This window comes from Colias philodice, chromosome 11, assembly GCF_061535455.1.
Source record: "Colias philodice isolate Cphi_HAF_F1 chromosome 11, ilColPhil1 Martin Lab GWU primary, whole genome shotgun sequence".
Classification (NCBI taxonomy): Eukaryota; Metazoa; Arthropoda; class Insecta; order Lepidoptera; family Pieridae; genus Colias; species Colias philodice.
In genome coordinates this window covers 2011775-2026663 of record NC_143096.1, presented here as the reverse complement: position 1 = coordinate 2026663, position 14889 = coordinate 2011775, and the positions used below count along the sequence as shown (strand labels likewise).

Sequence of the window (14889 nt, the reverse complement as noted above, 5' to 3'; positions counted from 1 at the left end):
CAGGATAGGTAATTAACAAAATTAAATTTTCTACAACTTTATTTTATGACCTTCTCATAGAACGAGCGGTTTTGCCAATATTTTGGTTCAAACGGGAGCAAAACTAAAAATTTGAAAATTTCGGGAAAAACTGACTATCTTTGAAAGGCCACAGCTTAGTTGTTATAAGGTTTAGAGAGCTGCGGTTAGGCTTAAATTGTTGCAAATTTAATTATCTTTGTAATTTTGTTAATTACCTATCCTGCAAATGAAAAAGTATTAGGTATCCTTTTTACGATTTTATATGCCCTCAGTTTCAATTCTTTAAAAATCTATTTCTACCTTCTTTTTGTTTTTCAGATATTGTGAGTGAACTATTTGTCTCACAGACTTTGTTCTATGCTCTTATGAAAGAAAATTAAATGCACTACAACTTTATTATACGAACTTCTCATAGAACGAGCGGTTTTTGCCAATATTTTGCTTCAAACGGGAGCAAAACTAAAAATTTCAATATTTCGAGAAAAATGAACCATCTTCGAATGGCCACAGTTTAGTCGTTATAAGGTTTAGAGAGCTGCGGTTAGGCTTAAATTGTTGCAAATTTAATAACCTTAATTTATGTACTGAATCATACTTGTCGGAAACGCATAGTTTATGACTTTTAGAGCAAAAAGTGAAAAAAGTCCAAAATTTTCGCAGTTTATCACGTGGTGCGCAGCGAGCACAACTTTTTCGAAGTTGCAAATTGGGATTTACATCACCCTAACTGATCCAAACAACATACCAAAAATTCAAATCTACATCGTGCTTTGCGAATTTAGGGTTTTTTAGTGTCGATTTCTACTGGCCTATAGGTATTGATTGTATGTGTATTACTTAAAGTTTAACTGACTTTGTAAAATAATAATACTAAAATAAATGGTTTTGTTGTTTTTTGATTTGGCATTTTTATTTCAAAGAATACATTAACAGTTGTCTCTGTTAAATGTTGGTAACTTTTTATGCATAATTCACTATTTATTTTTCTACCAAGCCATCGATATCGGTATCGGTATCGGTATCGCCGATACATTACTACAAATATCGGTATCGGTATCGTATCGGCAAAATCATGTATCGTTACATCCCTAATAGAAACGTTAGCAGATTTCCGCAAGTCTGTAATGAGCGTCGACAGCGGATTAGTGAACCCCGTCACTATCGTAATTAACGCTGTTATGGCAAGAATAAAGTGTTAATTAAATTTTAATCAAAATAGGGGTTTAGGACCATGAACTAAATGAAATACATATCTATTTTCAGAATCTGTGACTTAAACTATTAAAACAAGTCGAAATTATAAACTTTGTAAATATCGTATCATTATATTTGTGTGGGTGCTGCCACATGTACTAAAATTAGATATCCTTACTTAATTTACAGGATGGCAGAACCAATTCATCCAACAGTTGCCAACTCAAACGGGACAAACAACTTTAGACTACCAGGGTAACCACACGCCCTACGCAACGTCTCCGCATTACCAGGCCAACACTACGTACACCGTCCAGAATGTCGCTACAACATTTGACGTTACGAATAACACATACTATCAAGCAGGCGTGCAAGCAGTACCCGCTCCAAGACCACCGTCAAACAGAGGCGCCTATACTCCAGTTCCATCTCCAAGAGCTCCCCACTATACGACGGAATATCAACAGCAATACGCACAACAAGCTCCTACTACGGGAGTAACATCAGGAAATGAGTCTAGGCCGGCGTCTGCAGCGTCTTACCAAAGCGCAGTTCCAACCACCGCCGCACCTGTTTATACAGTAAGCCAACAAAATTATGAGCGCGCTGATTATACGTCAGAGCATTCAGAAGATTACAATAACGGTGACAATACAACAAGCGATTCCAATAACGACGGTGATAGGCAAGAACAAAATAGCCAGAATGGACAGCATTCGGGAAACGCCGAGCCTGGATACCTGCAGGGGAGCAACGGTCCGCGAGCTTCACTCGATTGTAGCGGGTATTCGGGCGGCTATACGAGCGGGCAACACAATGAAAACAATCAATCACAAAATCAAAACGATTGGCAACAACGGCAATGGCAACATAACCAAAGAATACAGAATCAGCAAATCCAAAACCAACAGCAAATCAGCCAAATGCAAAGTCAACAACAACAATTACAAAATCAAATAAATTATCAGAACCAACAAATGCAAAATCAACAGTTACAAAACCAACAAATACAGAATCAACAAATGCAAAATCAACAAATTCAAAATCAACAAATGCAGAGTCAGCAGATGCAAAATCAGCAAATGCAAAATCAGCAGATCCAGAATCAGCAAATGCAAAATCAACAAATGCAACAGCAAAGACAAGAGGAGTCAGAACAACAGATGTTCTCTCAATCAGACAGGGTTAATTTGAACTCGAGACTGAAAACAATGATATTGAATAAGCAAAACCACTCACGCGATGGCACCAATACGCCTCCTGACAAAGGTGACCCGGGAGAGGGGCCGCCTCGAGGGTTAGACGATAGAAAAGGCTGTGTATCCGTCGCTGATGATAGAAATACTACCGGTCATTTTTTATCGTATAGCCACCATCTCCGAGGTAATTACCGCGTAGGCGATCAGGTATATCCTGTCGCTGGTAATTATACACAAAATTCCCACACTTATAGTGCGGGTGAATTCGGAGGTGGTGGCCACCACGTATGGGAGGGGGGGACGCAAGTCTCGAGAGATTATGATAAGCACAATACATCGGAGAACGTTTCTAAAGCTCCTCAAAAGCTGCCGTCGTATTCTGATATGAGAGGTCAATATAATAGTTATACTAATTTACATTATGATGCGCATAAATATACGGAAATGTATGCTAATGATAATATAAACTATAATCAACAACAAGATAGTAAAGATTTTCAATCTAAGATGCTCATTGGACCTGTATCGGAAATGAATCAACAAAATTGCGTGCCACCGCGGGACGTAAACGCACAAAAGAGAGCTTATGAAAGGGAAGCATATGATGCAAAATTTAAACACCCATCTGCACCTTTAATACCTAAATTAGAAGCACCTGACAATTACCCATATCAAAAAGACGAAAGAATGAAATCAGAACCACAACAAAGAATGGTAGCCAAAAATTCTTATCCTAACAATATAATTGACCCTAAACGAGATTATCAAAATGGTGTCATACCAAGATCACAACCTAATGTTTTACCACCGATTTCTACTATTAAGCATGAAAGTTTTAATCAAAAGCCAGTTGGCTACCAACAATTTCAAAACTATCCTTTAGAAAGGAGACCTGAAACTGTTGAGAATTACGCACAAATGCCACGGCTACATGAAAATATGGGGTTTCAGCGATATAACAGAAATTTCGAACTCAAAACAAATAAAGATGACCGAAAAATTATTCCAGGTCACGTACCGTTGGAACCAAAGCCCCCTTATTATATAGAGCAAATAAAATCGGAACATTCACCACCAGGACACAAAATATATAAAAATATGAATTATGGTCCACCGAAGAACGAACCGTATATGTTCGCTGGTGACGGAGGACCTGCTGCTATAACAAATGAAATTGGATATTCATGCTGTAGACAAGGTTCGACAAAGAAGCCCCCACCTGAACATCTTAGAGATGGAGCATGTCCAGGACTTCAAACTAAAGATGAAATATTAGAAGGTGATCCTGATTCCACTGAAAAATTAGATCCAAAAGTTCAAGCCAAACGCAACACACCCACGCCCGATATTTATTCGAAAAACCCAAAAGAGAACCAGTTCAATTACTCTAAAGAATATCTTGAAAATCTTGAGAGATTGCGAAATAATTCAAGAACAGAAGTACCAGATTGCAACTGTTTTCCTGCGGATAAAAATCCGCCCGAACCCGGAAGCTATTACACACATTTAGGTACGTATTTACATTTCAGAAATAAAGTTTATTTTCTTAATTCATCATTCATTCAGTAACTAATTTTGTTTTTTTTTTTATGAGAGAAGCACAAAATATATTAAACAATAATCAATTTTAGGTGCAGCATCATCTCTAGCAGAATTAAGGAAAGATCTAGAAGCTAGAACTGGATTATCTGGCAAGGAATTGAGGATAGAGAAAGTCTGTTACACTGGCAAAGAGGGCAAAACAGCTCAAGGCTGTCCTATGGCCAAGTGGGTGAGTGTATGGATCCAAAAATGTTTTTTTCCTAATATTTATATTTAGCACTTTTATTGTAAATGACTTATACCTACCATAAATATTTACAGACCTAACTTTGCATTAACTATAAATATTACTTTTTCTTATCTTTTTTACTCAGTGCCAGTCATTAAATGCATTTTGTAAAACTTATTTGACGTCTTTTACAGGTCATCAGGCGCGCAAACTACACCGAAAAGGTTTTGGTCGTCGTAAAATTCCGTAGTGGCCATAAATGTGCAACGTCCTGGATAGTAGTGTGCCTTGTGGCTTGGGAGGGGATTCCTCAATCTGAAGCTGACTTGGATTATACGCTGCTATCACACAAACTTAATAGATATGGCCTGCCCACAACTAGGCGTTGTGCTACTAACGAGAATAGGACTTGTGCATGTCAAGGTTGGTTTTGTATATTATAATAATCGTAGTGGATAATTTTCCAATAAAATAGAAAGCTTGTGAGAATTGATTCTATTCATATTCAGGCTGGGCGGTTCTGAATTAGACTTGACACGAAAATTGCAGAGAAATATTAAGAGACAATATTTTCTTATTACTATACGATATTCATGTTGTATTTGTATCTTCCAGGCTTGGATCCAGAAACATGCGGCGCTTCCTACAGTTTCGGCTGCTCCTGGTCCATGTATTACAATGGATGCAAGTACGCCCGTTCAAAAACTGTCCGCAAGTTCCGACTTTCGGTCAAAACAGAGGAGAGCGAGATTGAAGAGCGCATGCATGTGCTGGCGACATTACTCAGTCCCTTGTATATGAACTTGGCACCAAAATCCTTCGACAATCAGTGTCAATTCGAGAAAGAAGCGTCTGATTGTCGGTTAGGGTTCAAACCGGGACGACCTTTTTCCGGTAAGTTTTTCTACATTTCATATTAATTGATGTAATGTTTTCGTTTTACTAATATTATAAGTGACCAAGTATGATTCTTCACTTCTAGGTCAATTTTTATCACTTTTTAAATATTTAAAATAACACAGGTCACTAAAATATTATCGCTAAAGTCGCGGAAACAACTACATAACAATTATCTATATGGGTAAAGACCAAAATTTTGACACATTTGCCCAATCAAAAAATTCCCAAACATTTTTCTTGAAAACCTTAGATTACAAAATAAAAGACAGATGGAGCGTTGCCGAACTAAACCGAATAATTTATCGTCATTTCCATAAAGCTATGTGTGCTGTCATTTCGCCGTTGCACTGTACGTACACGGTGCTTCTGTGTGGGTGTTATGTTACCAGATATTGAAAATTTTCCCAAAATTTTCCCCGACTACGGAAGAAAGAGGGTTATGTTTTTCGAGTGTATCTATGTATAATATTTCTTTGGAACGTCCGTATTTCTTTGCAGTATAAACCGCTGAACCGATTTTGATTTATGAGGTGACATTGCAATCATCTGAAATATTATGGTAGTGGTGTTAGAAACGTTGGCTACATAAATTAGCTGTCAGGTTTTAATTTAAATTTTATATAAATTCTTGTTTATGATAATTTTTTATAATATTGTAAAAAAATCTATTGTTACATAAATGATAAATTTTTAATTAAATAAATTACATAAAAAAATGTTTCAAAATTAAGTACAATGATTACCTGATATTATTATCTTTTATTTTCAAAATATATGAATGCGGATAGCGGTAATTTTTAGTCGAGAACACGGGACATTTTATTTTAGAAAGAAAGAAGGAAGAAACCATTTATTCCAGTACACATAAACACACAAATTAAATTATGAATAATTAATTGGCAGTGTGAATTATGAATAATAGGTAATAGAAAACATGAATTTATGTATGGTTGCTTGCGCTAAAAAAGGAAGCCACTCAGGATACCTGAGGCATAATACCTTAACACTGATTTTTCAGTGACACCTTACGACATCCACATCCGCTTTACTGGATAATAAATAAATATAATTCCTGAATAATAATAATTTTGTCATATCCATCACGGAGTTCAAATGAATTAAATCGCGGGCGAAAACGACTCTTACGTTTTTAAGCTATATATAAAAGAAACAAAAAAAAAGTATTATGCTTATTAAAATTATCTAATAATGATCATGATTCATGAACCTTTATTGCACTATACAAACAATCACATTCACGATCGAAAAATCCAACAGCACTACCCCGAAGATCTTTTAACTATTTTATCGTTTTACCCATAAAAATTGCAAATTCATTTTCAAAATACTGGCAGCATACGTTGAAGTTTTGTATTCCTTCGTATATGTAAAATTATTATTTGTATACAAAATTAAATAAGCCAAATAATCTACAGAAAACCTGTAAAACGATGTTTTATCTTTTTGTTTGTTTTCGGGAACAAATTTTACAGCGTTTTAATATCACAAGACAGCATTTTTTTACTAAAATAACAAACCCCTTTTGACGTATTGCATGACACTAGAATCGCTATAGCACTAAGGGAGTTTCGTATTCGTTTTTGATTTCGTATTTTCTTTGACAAGGGCGATGGATGATTGTCATGCTCCATCTGCCTTTTATTTTGTAATCTAAGTTGAAAACTATGTCTGATAGAATTTTACGACAATTACTATTAAATTAAATGGTTATTTGTCCAGCATGCCAAATACCCAATGTTATAGAATAATACTCAATAGCAGAGTAAATAAAATAATTTATCTACTAACGCGACCAAATTATGTACAAAACGGCATAATAATTTTGGAGGGTGAACTTTGAAGATATTTTTGAACAAGTTCTATGTAACTTATAGGCTGAATGTTGAATTCTACAGCAAAAACGTATAATGAGCAACCTTTTTCACGTAGGCTATAAGGAACAAACTGAAATATTATGCTTATTTACTGTTTTTTGTTATTTATGTGCGATTTTAAACAATTGTGCTACTTATTTTGTGCAACCGTTTTCATTGGCAGTTTCTATAGACTATAAACAAGGTAGGTTTCGCTTTGGAGGACTGGCAACACTGCGCGTAATTGTATATAACAGCTAGAGAATAACGGCCGTATTGTATCATTCGCATTGATAAACTCAAAGTGGATTAGTGTGGTCAGAAATTTTTCGGCAGGTTATTCAACGATTCTTACGGTAAGTCTTGTGTTTTAATTATAATTCAATAGTGCTCTAGGTAAAAAAAAGCATGGGTGTTTGCGTAATATTCATTTTAATACGATTCACAGTGTAGTTTCAGAGTAATCAATATTTACTTACTGTGCTACCTCACAATTGTGACACTTTTGTATTACTTTTGTAACACCAGTTGTACAATTTCTGTGTCACCACAATTGTGCTACCATAATAAGGTTGAGATACACTTAGTACTAGGTATATTTGTTTAGCATTTGAGAAAGCTATCAATAATTGAGTATTGGGATCGTTTTAATTTAGAATATGCCCGTCGCACGCCGAATAGCAGACACAATAGATTTACGTTTTGAAGGTTAATACTAAAGGCTTAGTGCTTTGAAGTCGGTTATTTTTAACGTAGTTATTTTTATTAATTATAGGAATAGTTTGAAATATTTTTGGAATTCAGGAAGTATTTTAATTTTTTTGTCAAGTAAAAATTCTGCCAAAATACTTTGCCTATAGTGGCAAATTTAGACTGTTGGTCGTAACAAGCCGACTAATAGGCATGAAATAAGACATTTTTTCTTTTTAACTTTCAGATGACACTTACTTCGGCAAAATAGTCCAAAAGATATAGAGAACGATTAAAAAAGATAATCCTGAAAAATTTGAAGCTTTAAAAAAAGGAATTTAGAAAGGACAAAACAATTGTACAAGACCAAGACAGCTGTTTTGACAGAAGAACAAAAAGTAGAACGAAGGAAAAAATGGAGACAATTTAATGAACTAAGAGATAGACCAAGAGCAACAAACACAGAACAGACTATTCGAAGTAACGCTTCACAAGATGATGAATATCCTATTATACAACCTGGAATCCATTGCCCGAAATATTCAAAGACGAATTGAACGAAAATTGCGGAAAGAAAATACAGAGCTTCGTAATAGCGTACTCACTTTGAAAAAAGGTTATCACAGACTTTTTAATCAAATGAGAGTACAACAGCAACGTATGGCAAAAATGGAAGAAGATTATGAAGAACTGAAAAAAAAGTTACAAATAGCACCTAGCAGTGAATATGGAAATATGATTTCCGATAGCCACGTCGAAGCAGTTACTCCAATAAAAAAAACTGACCACTTCATAAACTTTAAATTTTGGAGACTTATTAAACCTTTCTTTTCTTAGATTATAATTTTGTTTTAATTTCATCTGAAAATAATTTAGATATTGATGTCTATTTTTCTATTTTTAAAACTATAGGTTTCTATAACTCCTAATGTAACCTCAACTTTATAGTTTTTTGCTACCACTTTGTGCCACTATTGTGTTACACTAGTGTAAATTTCTGTGCGACTTTTGTGTCACTATCGCACAACATTTTGTGTCACTATTGTGTCATTTACGTCAATATTTTGGACTTCACCCATATACGTAACAATCAATAAACGAGGGAGAGAAAGTTCTTAGCAATTTATTTCGAATTTCCCGTAGCATTATAATAAACCACTAGCGGTCCGCCCCGGCTTCGCCCATGGTACCCACATGTTTAAACTATCCTATCTTTCAAGTTGGATCGAACTGCACATGGTGTGCGAATTTTATTATAATCGGTTAAGTGGTTTAGGAGTCCATCGAGGACAAACATTGTGACACGAGATTTATATATATTAAGATTACACATATTTTCTTACAGGTGTAACAGCATGCATCGACTTCTGCGCGCACGCACACCGCGACCTGCACAACATGAACAACGGCTGCACAGCGGTAGTGACGCTGGCCCGGCACCGCGCGCTCGGCGCCGCGCCAGACGAGCAGCTCCACGTGCTACCGCTCTACGTGCTCGATACAACCGACGAGTTCGGCTCGAAGGACGCGCAGGACGAGAAGATGAAGAGCGGCGCGCTGCAAGTGCTGGACAAGTGAGTGGTGATGTACACCATTTTGTTTTTTGTGTTGATATGTTGGCCATATAAAATATGGAATGAATGTTGCATTATTTTTTTATAGGGCCTAATCGATATAAAAGCTATGGAATAAACATTAGTGGTCATCAATTGAATTATCATTTAAAGTATTGCGTATTGAGATCTAGTTTATCCTATAGAACGTCATTTTATAACTTAAATTCAATTCCCGCCTTGAAATATTTTTTTACTCTAATTAATGATTATAATCGTACTTTTTCAAAAACAATTAAATTTAAATTTCAGATATCCAATGGAGGTTCGGGTTCGATCAGTACCTTTACAACCTTGCAGACGACACGGCAAAAAGCGTAAGGAGGAAGACAACTCCGATTCTAATAATTCGTCAACAAATACTCCACAAGCGTCTCCAAACCAGAAGAAGTCGCAATGTTCCACACCGGGCCCTAAAACTCCCCAACCAAATGATTGTAGGAACATTGCTAGTCCGAGAAGTCAAAACAGCGCATCACCACGAGCAACTACTCCCGCCTTACACCAGTCTAACTCTTCAGCGTTTCAACCGAACCCAAACAACCCTCATTATAATTCTGCCTTTGTAAATCCAAATATGCATAACTCTAATCCCAATCTTATAAATCCAAATATGAGTAATCCGGCTCTTCTAGATATGGCGTCAATGATTGATAACTTCACCGACGCACAGTTACAAAGTAATCAAATATCGAGTACCGTATTAGATTCGCCGTATAATCCTTATGATCAAAGCTATAATATTCATAACCAAAATAATTTATACAATCCGAATCACGCACCACCCATGGTAGACGCTAATTGCCAAAACACAAACCAAAACCAATTACCTAGTTTTGCATCTGGTCTTCAAAAACGTGAGCAACAGTTTAATGCTCCCAATGTTCCTGAAATAAATAATGCACAAAATCCTTGGCCCGATTTTGGTAATCCTGAAATGTTTAATAACGTTGTTAAGGAAGATCCAGATTCTACAACCGCTCATTTAAATATGACATCAAATAATTATAGTCCAGACTCCAATAGAAGTGATACAAACTCTGACCAAACTAAAAATACTCCAGAAATTGATAAGCAAAGTTTAATTCCCGATATATCACAAAAAATGCCTGAATTTGATATACCCAATTCTCCTAGAACTGAAATTTCTCATAAACCTCAAAATACGCCAGAATCCCCGGCTTCCTCGCATATATCAGAAATGAAATCACCAAATAACGATCCACCAGCTGCTGGTGATGCTCGCAAGAGTGTTTGGAGATCGCCAGAACATAGAAATTGGGATCCCTCCAAGCCAAAAGACGCTGCAATTGACAATGAAAACGCAGTATTTAGAGTACCAAAGGCGAGGCCGCCATCTAGATCGCATGTTAATATTCCAGAAGGCTTAGATCAATCCACTTTTTTAAAACCGTATCCTCCTTCTGATAGACCTCATTTAAGTCAGGGCTATGAACATAGAAGTCCCTACGATAGCCGAACAAATTCCCATCCTCAAACGCAGACCCCACCAGCTAATTACACAATTAATCATGACGAATCGAATCAAAATTCAACAATGGCACACAAGCCAGAAACAACAAGCAATAACTACCCAGTGAATCAAAATACATATGGTAATCAGTCACCTATTCAAGGTTATAGTAATTACCCCACCGTGGGAAATGCTTATGCATTTTCATCAAATCCCTATGGCCATTTTAATCCTTATGAAAATTCGTATAACGACTATAATAGCATAGCCTATTACAATGCAGAAAAATATAAAAGGGAAGAGTTAATTAGAAACTCACATTGTTACAATTCGTACGGTTATCAGTACAACCCAAATTTTGCTTCAAATTTTTATCAAAATCCATCTCCAAATTGGTGTCAATCTTCACCTAATTGGTGCATATATCCACCACCATTTTCCATACCCTATCCGCCGGAACCGCCAAAAGCTGAGCCTATTGGAGAAGTTACAGGTGTCTCCGATAACCTGGAATGTTTTAAAGATAGTCAAATGGGAGGTGTTGCGATAGCATTGGGTCACGGCAGTGTTCTTTTCGAATGCGCTAAACATGAAATGCATTCAACTACAGCAGTAAAAAATCCAAATAGAGCAAATCCTACCCGAATTTCGTTAGTATTCTATCAACATAGAAATTTAAACCGCCCCAAACACGGTCTTGAAGAATGGGAAGAAAAAATGAGGTTAAAGAAACTCGGCTTGAACCCACCAACGCCAGGTACACCCGGCCCCAATTCTAATTCTGTTTCCCCAGCCTCAACGCCTACCCCTGATCAAAGACAAACTCCTAATCCTGAAAAGTGGAAAAATAATGAGAATTATATACCGGGTGGGTATAGCTCATTGACTGCCTTAGTAGAAGCTACCAATACGGCTAAAAAGAAAGGGCAAATCATGCTCAGGGCTGACACACAAACGACGATGTCTTGGACGACTTTGTTTCCGATGCATCCGTGTACTGTGACAGGTCCTTACCAAGAGTCGGGCACCTGACGCAAGCCGGGCCCGTCGGCCCAATGTTCTTCCAAAAGACGGAGTGAAATCGCTTCCTTAGCAATGTAAGGTATACGATGCCTTTCGATTCAGGTCTTCTAGAGCAAGCGTGCTTTCCAAACGTTTTGTAGTTCCTCGTTTTATAATATTAAAAGTAAGCTCTCGATTTTTCGATAGACTGGTCCATTGTTCCCGCGAGATTCCACTAGTGCATTTACATCGGAATTGACTACCCATTTTTATGACGAATTTTTTTTTTTCAAGATAAATCAAGTGAGCTATCAATCAAAGATATATTTTTAATTTTTAATAGTGTTTATCGCATTTCAACTAGTCTTACGTTACTACGTTAGTATCGAATCGTATTTTTTAAGACGATAATTGTAGTTTTTTTGTATATTCTTGTGTTTGTATTTAGTTTAACCGGTGTCTCAAATTACGGAATTAGTTTATTTTTATACGCTCTGTATGTCATAAGATAGAATTGTCTGCATATTTTGTCGGTTTTATTATAGCGCATGATAAATGTTATGCGATGCAATGATCTCATAAACTAATAAATCTACAATTAATTCACTATTCAGAGCGAAAGTACAAACAACGTTTAATATATTTATCTGTGAGACGACGCGGCCGCGAGGAGACTAGCACGTTCGACGTAGTATTTATTTGTATTTTTGTACCTTTATCTGTGTATTAGTTACTTTAATGTTAATTTTCATTCCTCTATACATTAGCGGTTGTTTTTTGGCGTTGTTTTAGTGATTTAAATAGCATCATGTCGATACGTGTATCACAAACGTAATTGAGTGCTTTTCTATTAGCTTAAGACGTGTGTATTTTTAACTTTTTAGAATATTTAACTTATTTATATTGTATTACGTGAACCATTATGAAATCATTTTCTTTGTAATAATTTAGTGTTACTGTAGGTATTAATATTTAATATATTTGCTTTTACATCTATGACATTAAATTATTAGCAGATTTCATAAGCCTTTACTTTCAACTCTAGTGCCTGTCTCTGGCTTCAACCAGAAAGTTAACTTGTATCGTATTTAGATAAAAAAATCATTTTCGAACTTTTAAAATGTGACCTTATATTTTATGGATTACATTAAATGAACATTTTCTAATTTTAGCGATGATAAAATTTTATAAATTAGCCATACAATAAAAGATGAATAAATAAAATACATAAGTTTATATAATAGTGTTTGCGAAAAATTCAGGCGCTTGGAAAGTTTATAAAGTAGGCATTATATTGAAAATGATTGAAAACATACTGATGAATAGTTATTAATATATAATTAGGCTAAGAAAAGTTTGTTTTAAAGATTAAACTATTGATATAGTTTATATTTTTTACGTGTACGTATTTATTGAATGGTAAATTTATTGGGACGGACGTGAAATTATTTATAGGTTATAAAGTTTTGAGAACAAAACTTTAAAAAATAAGCAATAATAGACATCGGGGTCTATGTACATTGTAATGTAGGAGTGAAAAATAAAATTAATAAACGAATGGTGCGATATTGTCGTCGATCTTATGGATATGCTTGAAATTTTAAATTGTAATCGTTTGCCTAAAGTTATTCTGATATTATTTGTGTATGTCATTGGTAAATGCCCAATTCTTGCCACGGACGTCGTAACGTCTTCATTTTGTGAAATAAGACATATCAAAGCATTCGCAAACGTCATCATAACTCGTATCAAACTGTCTGTATTCACTCGAATGTTGTTTATATGTCAACTAATTTTAATTTAGTTACAAATTTTGAACAGCAATGTTAGACTGCATTCAAGTCGTTTCTTACAATATCTATTTAATTTCTTGTCAGAAATTGTATCAGTTTTAAAAACGGATACTCAATACTCTTACAACAAATTTTTAAATATATTTTCTGGATAACCAAAAAGCTATATTTCAGTTAAGTTTGAATGCAGTCGTAAGAAGGTTGTAATACTAATAACTTAGTGTATCCTCGTGAGTTTTATAAGAAATCATTAGGTTTAGAAACCTGTGATATACGATTAGATCACGTGCGTTTGACTGCTTGTATGTCTCCAGTGTGTTTGTATGTAATCGACGGCACAACTATATTTTTGTTAAATGAATTTGCAGAGGCGACGCGTGAATACGTTTCTTTTTTTAATTGGTCATTTAAAGTCGTAAAAAAGTTAGCCAGTAACAAAAAAGGTTGTATCGTAACAGTTTTTATAGCAGAAGTGTGCATGTTATGTCAAAATAATATTCACACAGGCATTCGTTTTTCAAATCATGTTCAGTATTCACGCCGCCTCTCATATAGTACCTACCGTCAATGTTGCCGCAACCAAAAATCGACCAGTATTTTAAAATTAATTTGTTTTACCCTCGGTGCGGTGAAATGGGTTTACCAATGTATTTCGTGTTACACTTGGTCGTTACGTTTCAGTTACGACGAGCCTTTGTGTAATATTTTATTATCTTCTGCCAAAACAAAAGATGTGTCATGTAAATAGAACTACCATTATTTATTAATACAATAATTTAAAAGACATTCTTGTTCGTTTTATTTGAACCCTGTGTTTTATCGATACATATCATCTTATCAAATTTAAAATAACTTAACACTTTTATCGTAGAAAGTTCACACTACTGATCAATCATTTTTATGAATTTGAAAATAGCTGCTACATTAGACTTCCAAACACCAGTAATTACGCAAATGTACTTTGAAGTAGAAATAAAATCAACTGTTTTATATTTTTCTTAATATCTAGTGATCAGTGGAAAGATAAATGAAATAACAGGAATATAAAATTATAAAACATTTATTATTGTACACATTGAGCAATAAACCCAAATACAAATTATATTTAAAATAAGAACATATGTGTATTATAATCTGGGTACATATTTTAAACAAAACAATCCAATTAAACAAGGATTGGTTTATGTCACAAGTTATAATAGAATTATAAGAACGTACACACATCGTACACATTGGAATGTAGAGCCATTTTAATATAATAAAATATAAATTCGGTAACAGTACAGTGTACACACGCATTATTTTTTATTGCTACCGGTAACAGATTTATCTATAATATAAAAATGAATCGCAAAATG

At 35.1% G+C, this 14889-nt stretch overlaps 1 protein-coding gene across 2 annotated transcripts in view; it reads left to right on the top strand.

Moving 5' to 3' along the window:
- The window catches only part of Tet (Ten-Eleven Translocation (TET) family protein), a 91514-nt gene extending 77197 nt beyond the window's left edge, over positions 1-14317 (top strand). For both annotated transcript variants that reach the window (XM_089700490.1, XM_089700489.1), the window contains exons 5-10: positions 1405-3924; positions 4046-4185; positions 4380-4608; positions 4801-5079; positions 8995-9223; positions 9515-14317. In XM_089700490.1, coding sequence (XP_089556616.1) covers positions 1405-3924; positions 4046-4185; positions 4380-4608; positions 4801-5079; positions 8995-9223; positions 9515-11768 — 5651 coding nt within the window. In that variant the 3' untranslated portion in view covers positions 11769-14317. The remainder of the gene's footprint in view (positions 1-1404; positions 3925-4045; positions 4186-4379; positions 4609-4800; positions 5080-8994; positions 9224-9514) is intronic.
- Positions 14318-14889: the final 572 nt, after the last annotated feature.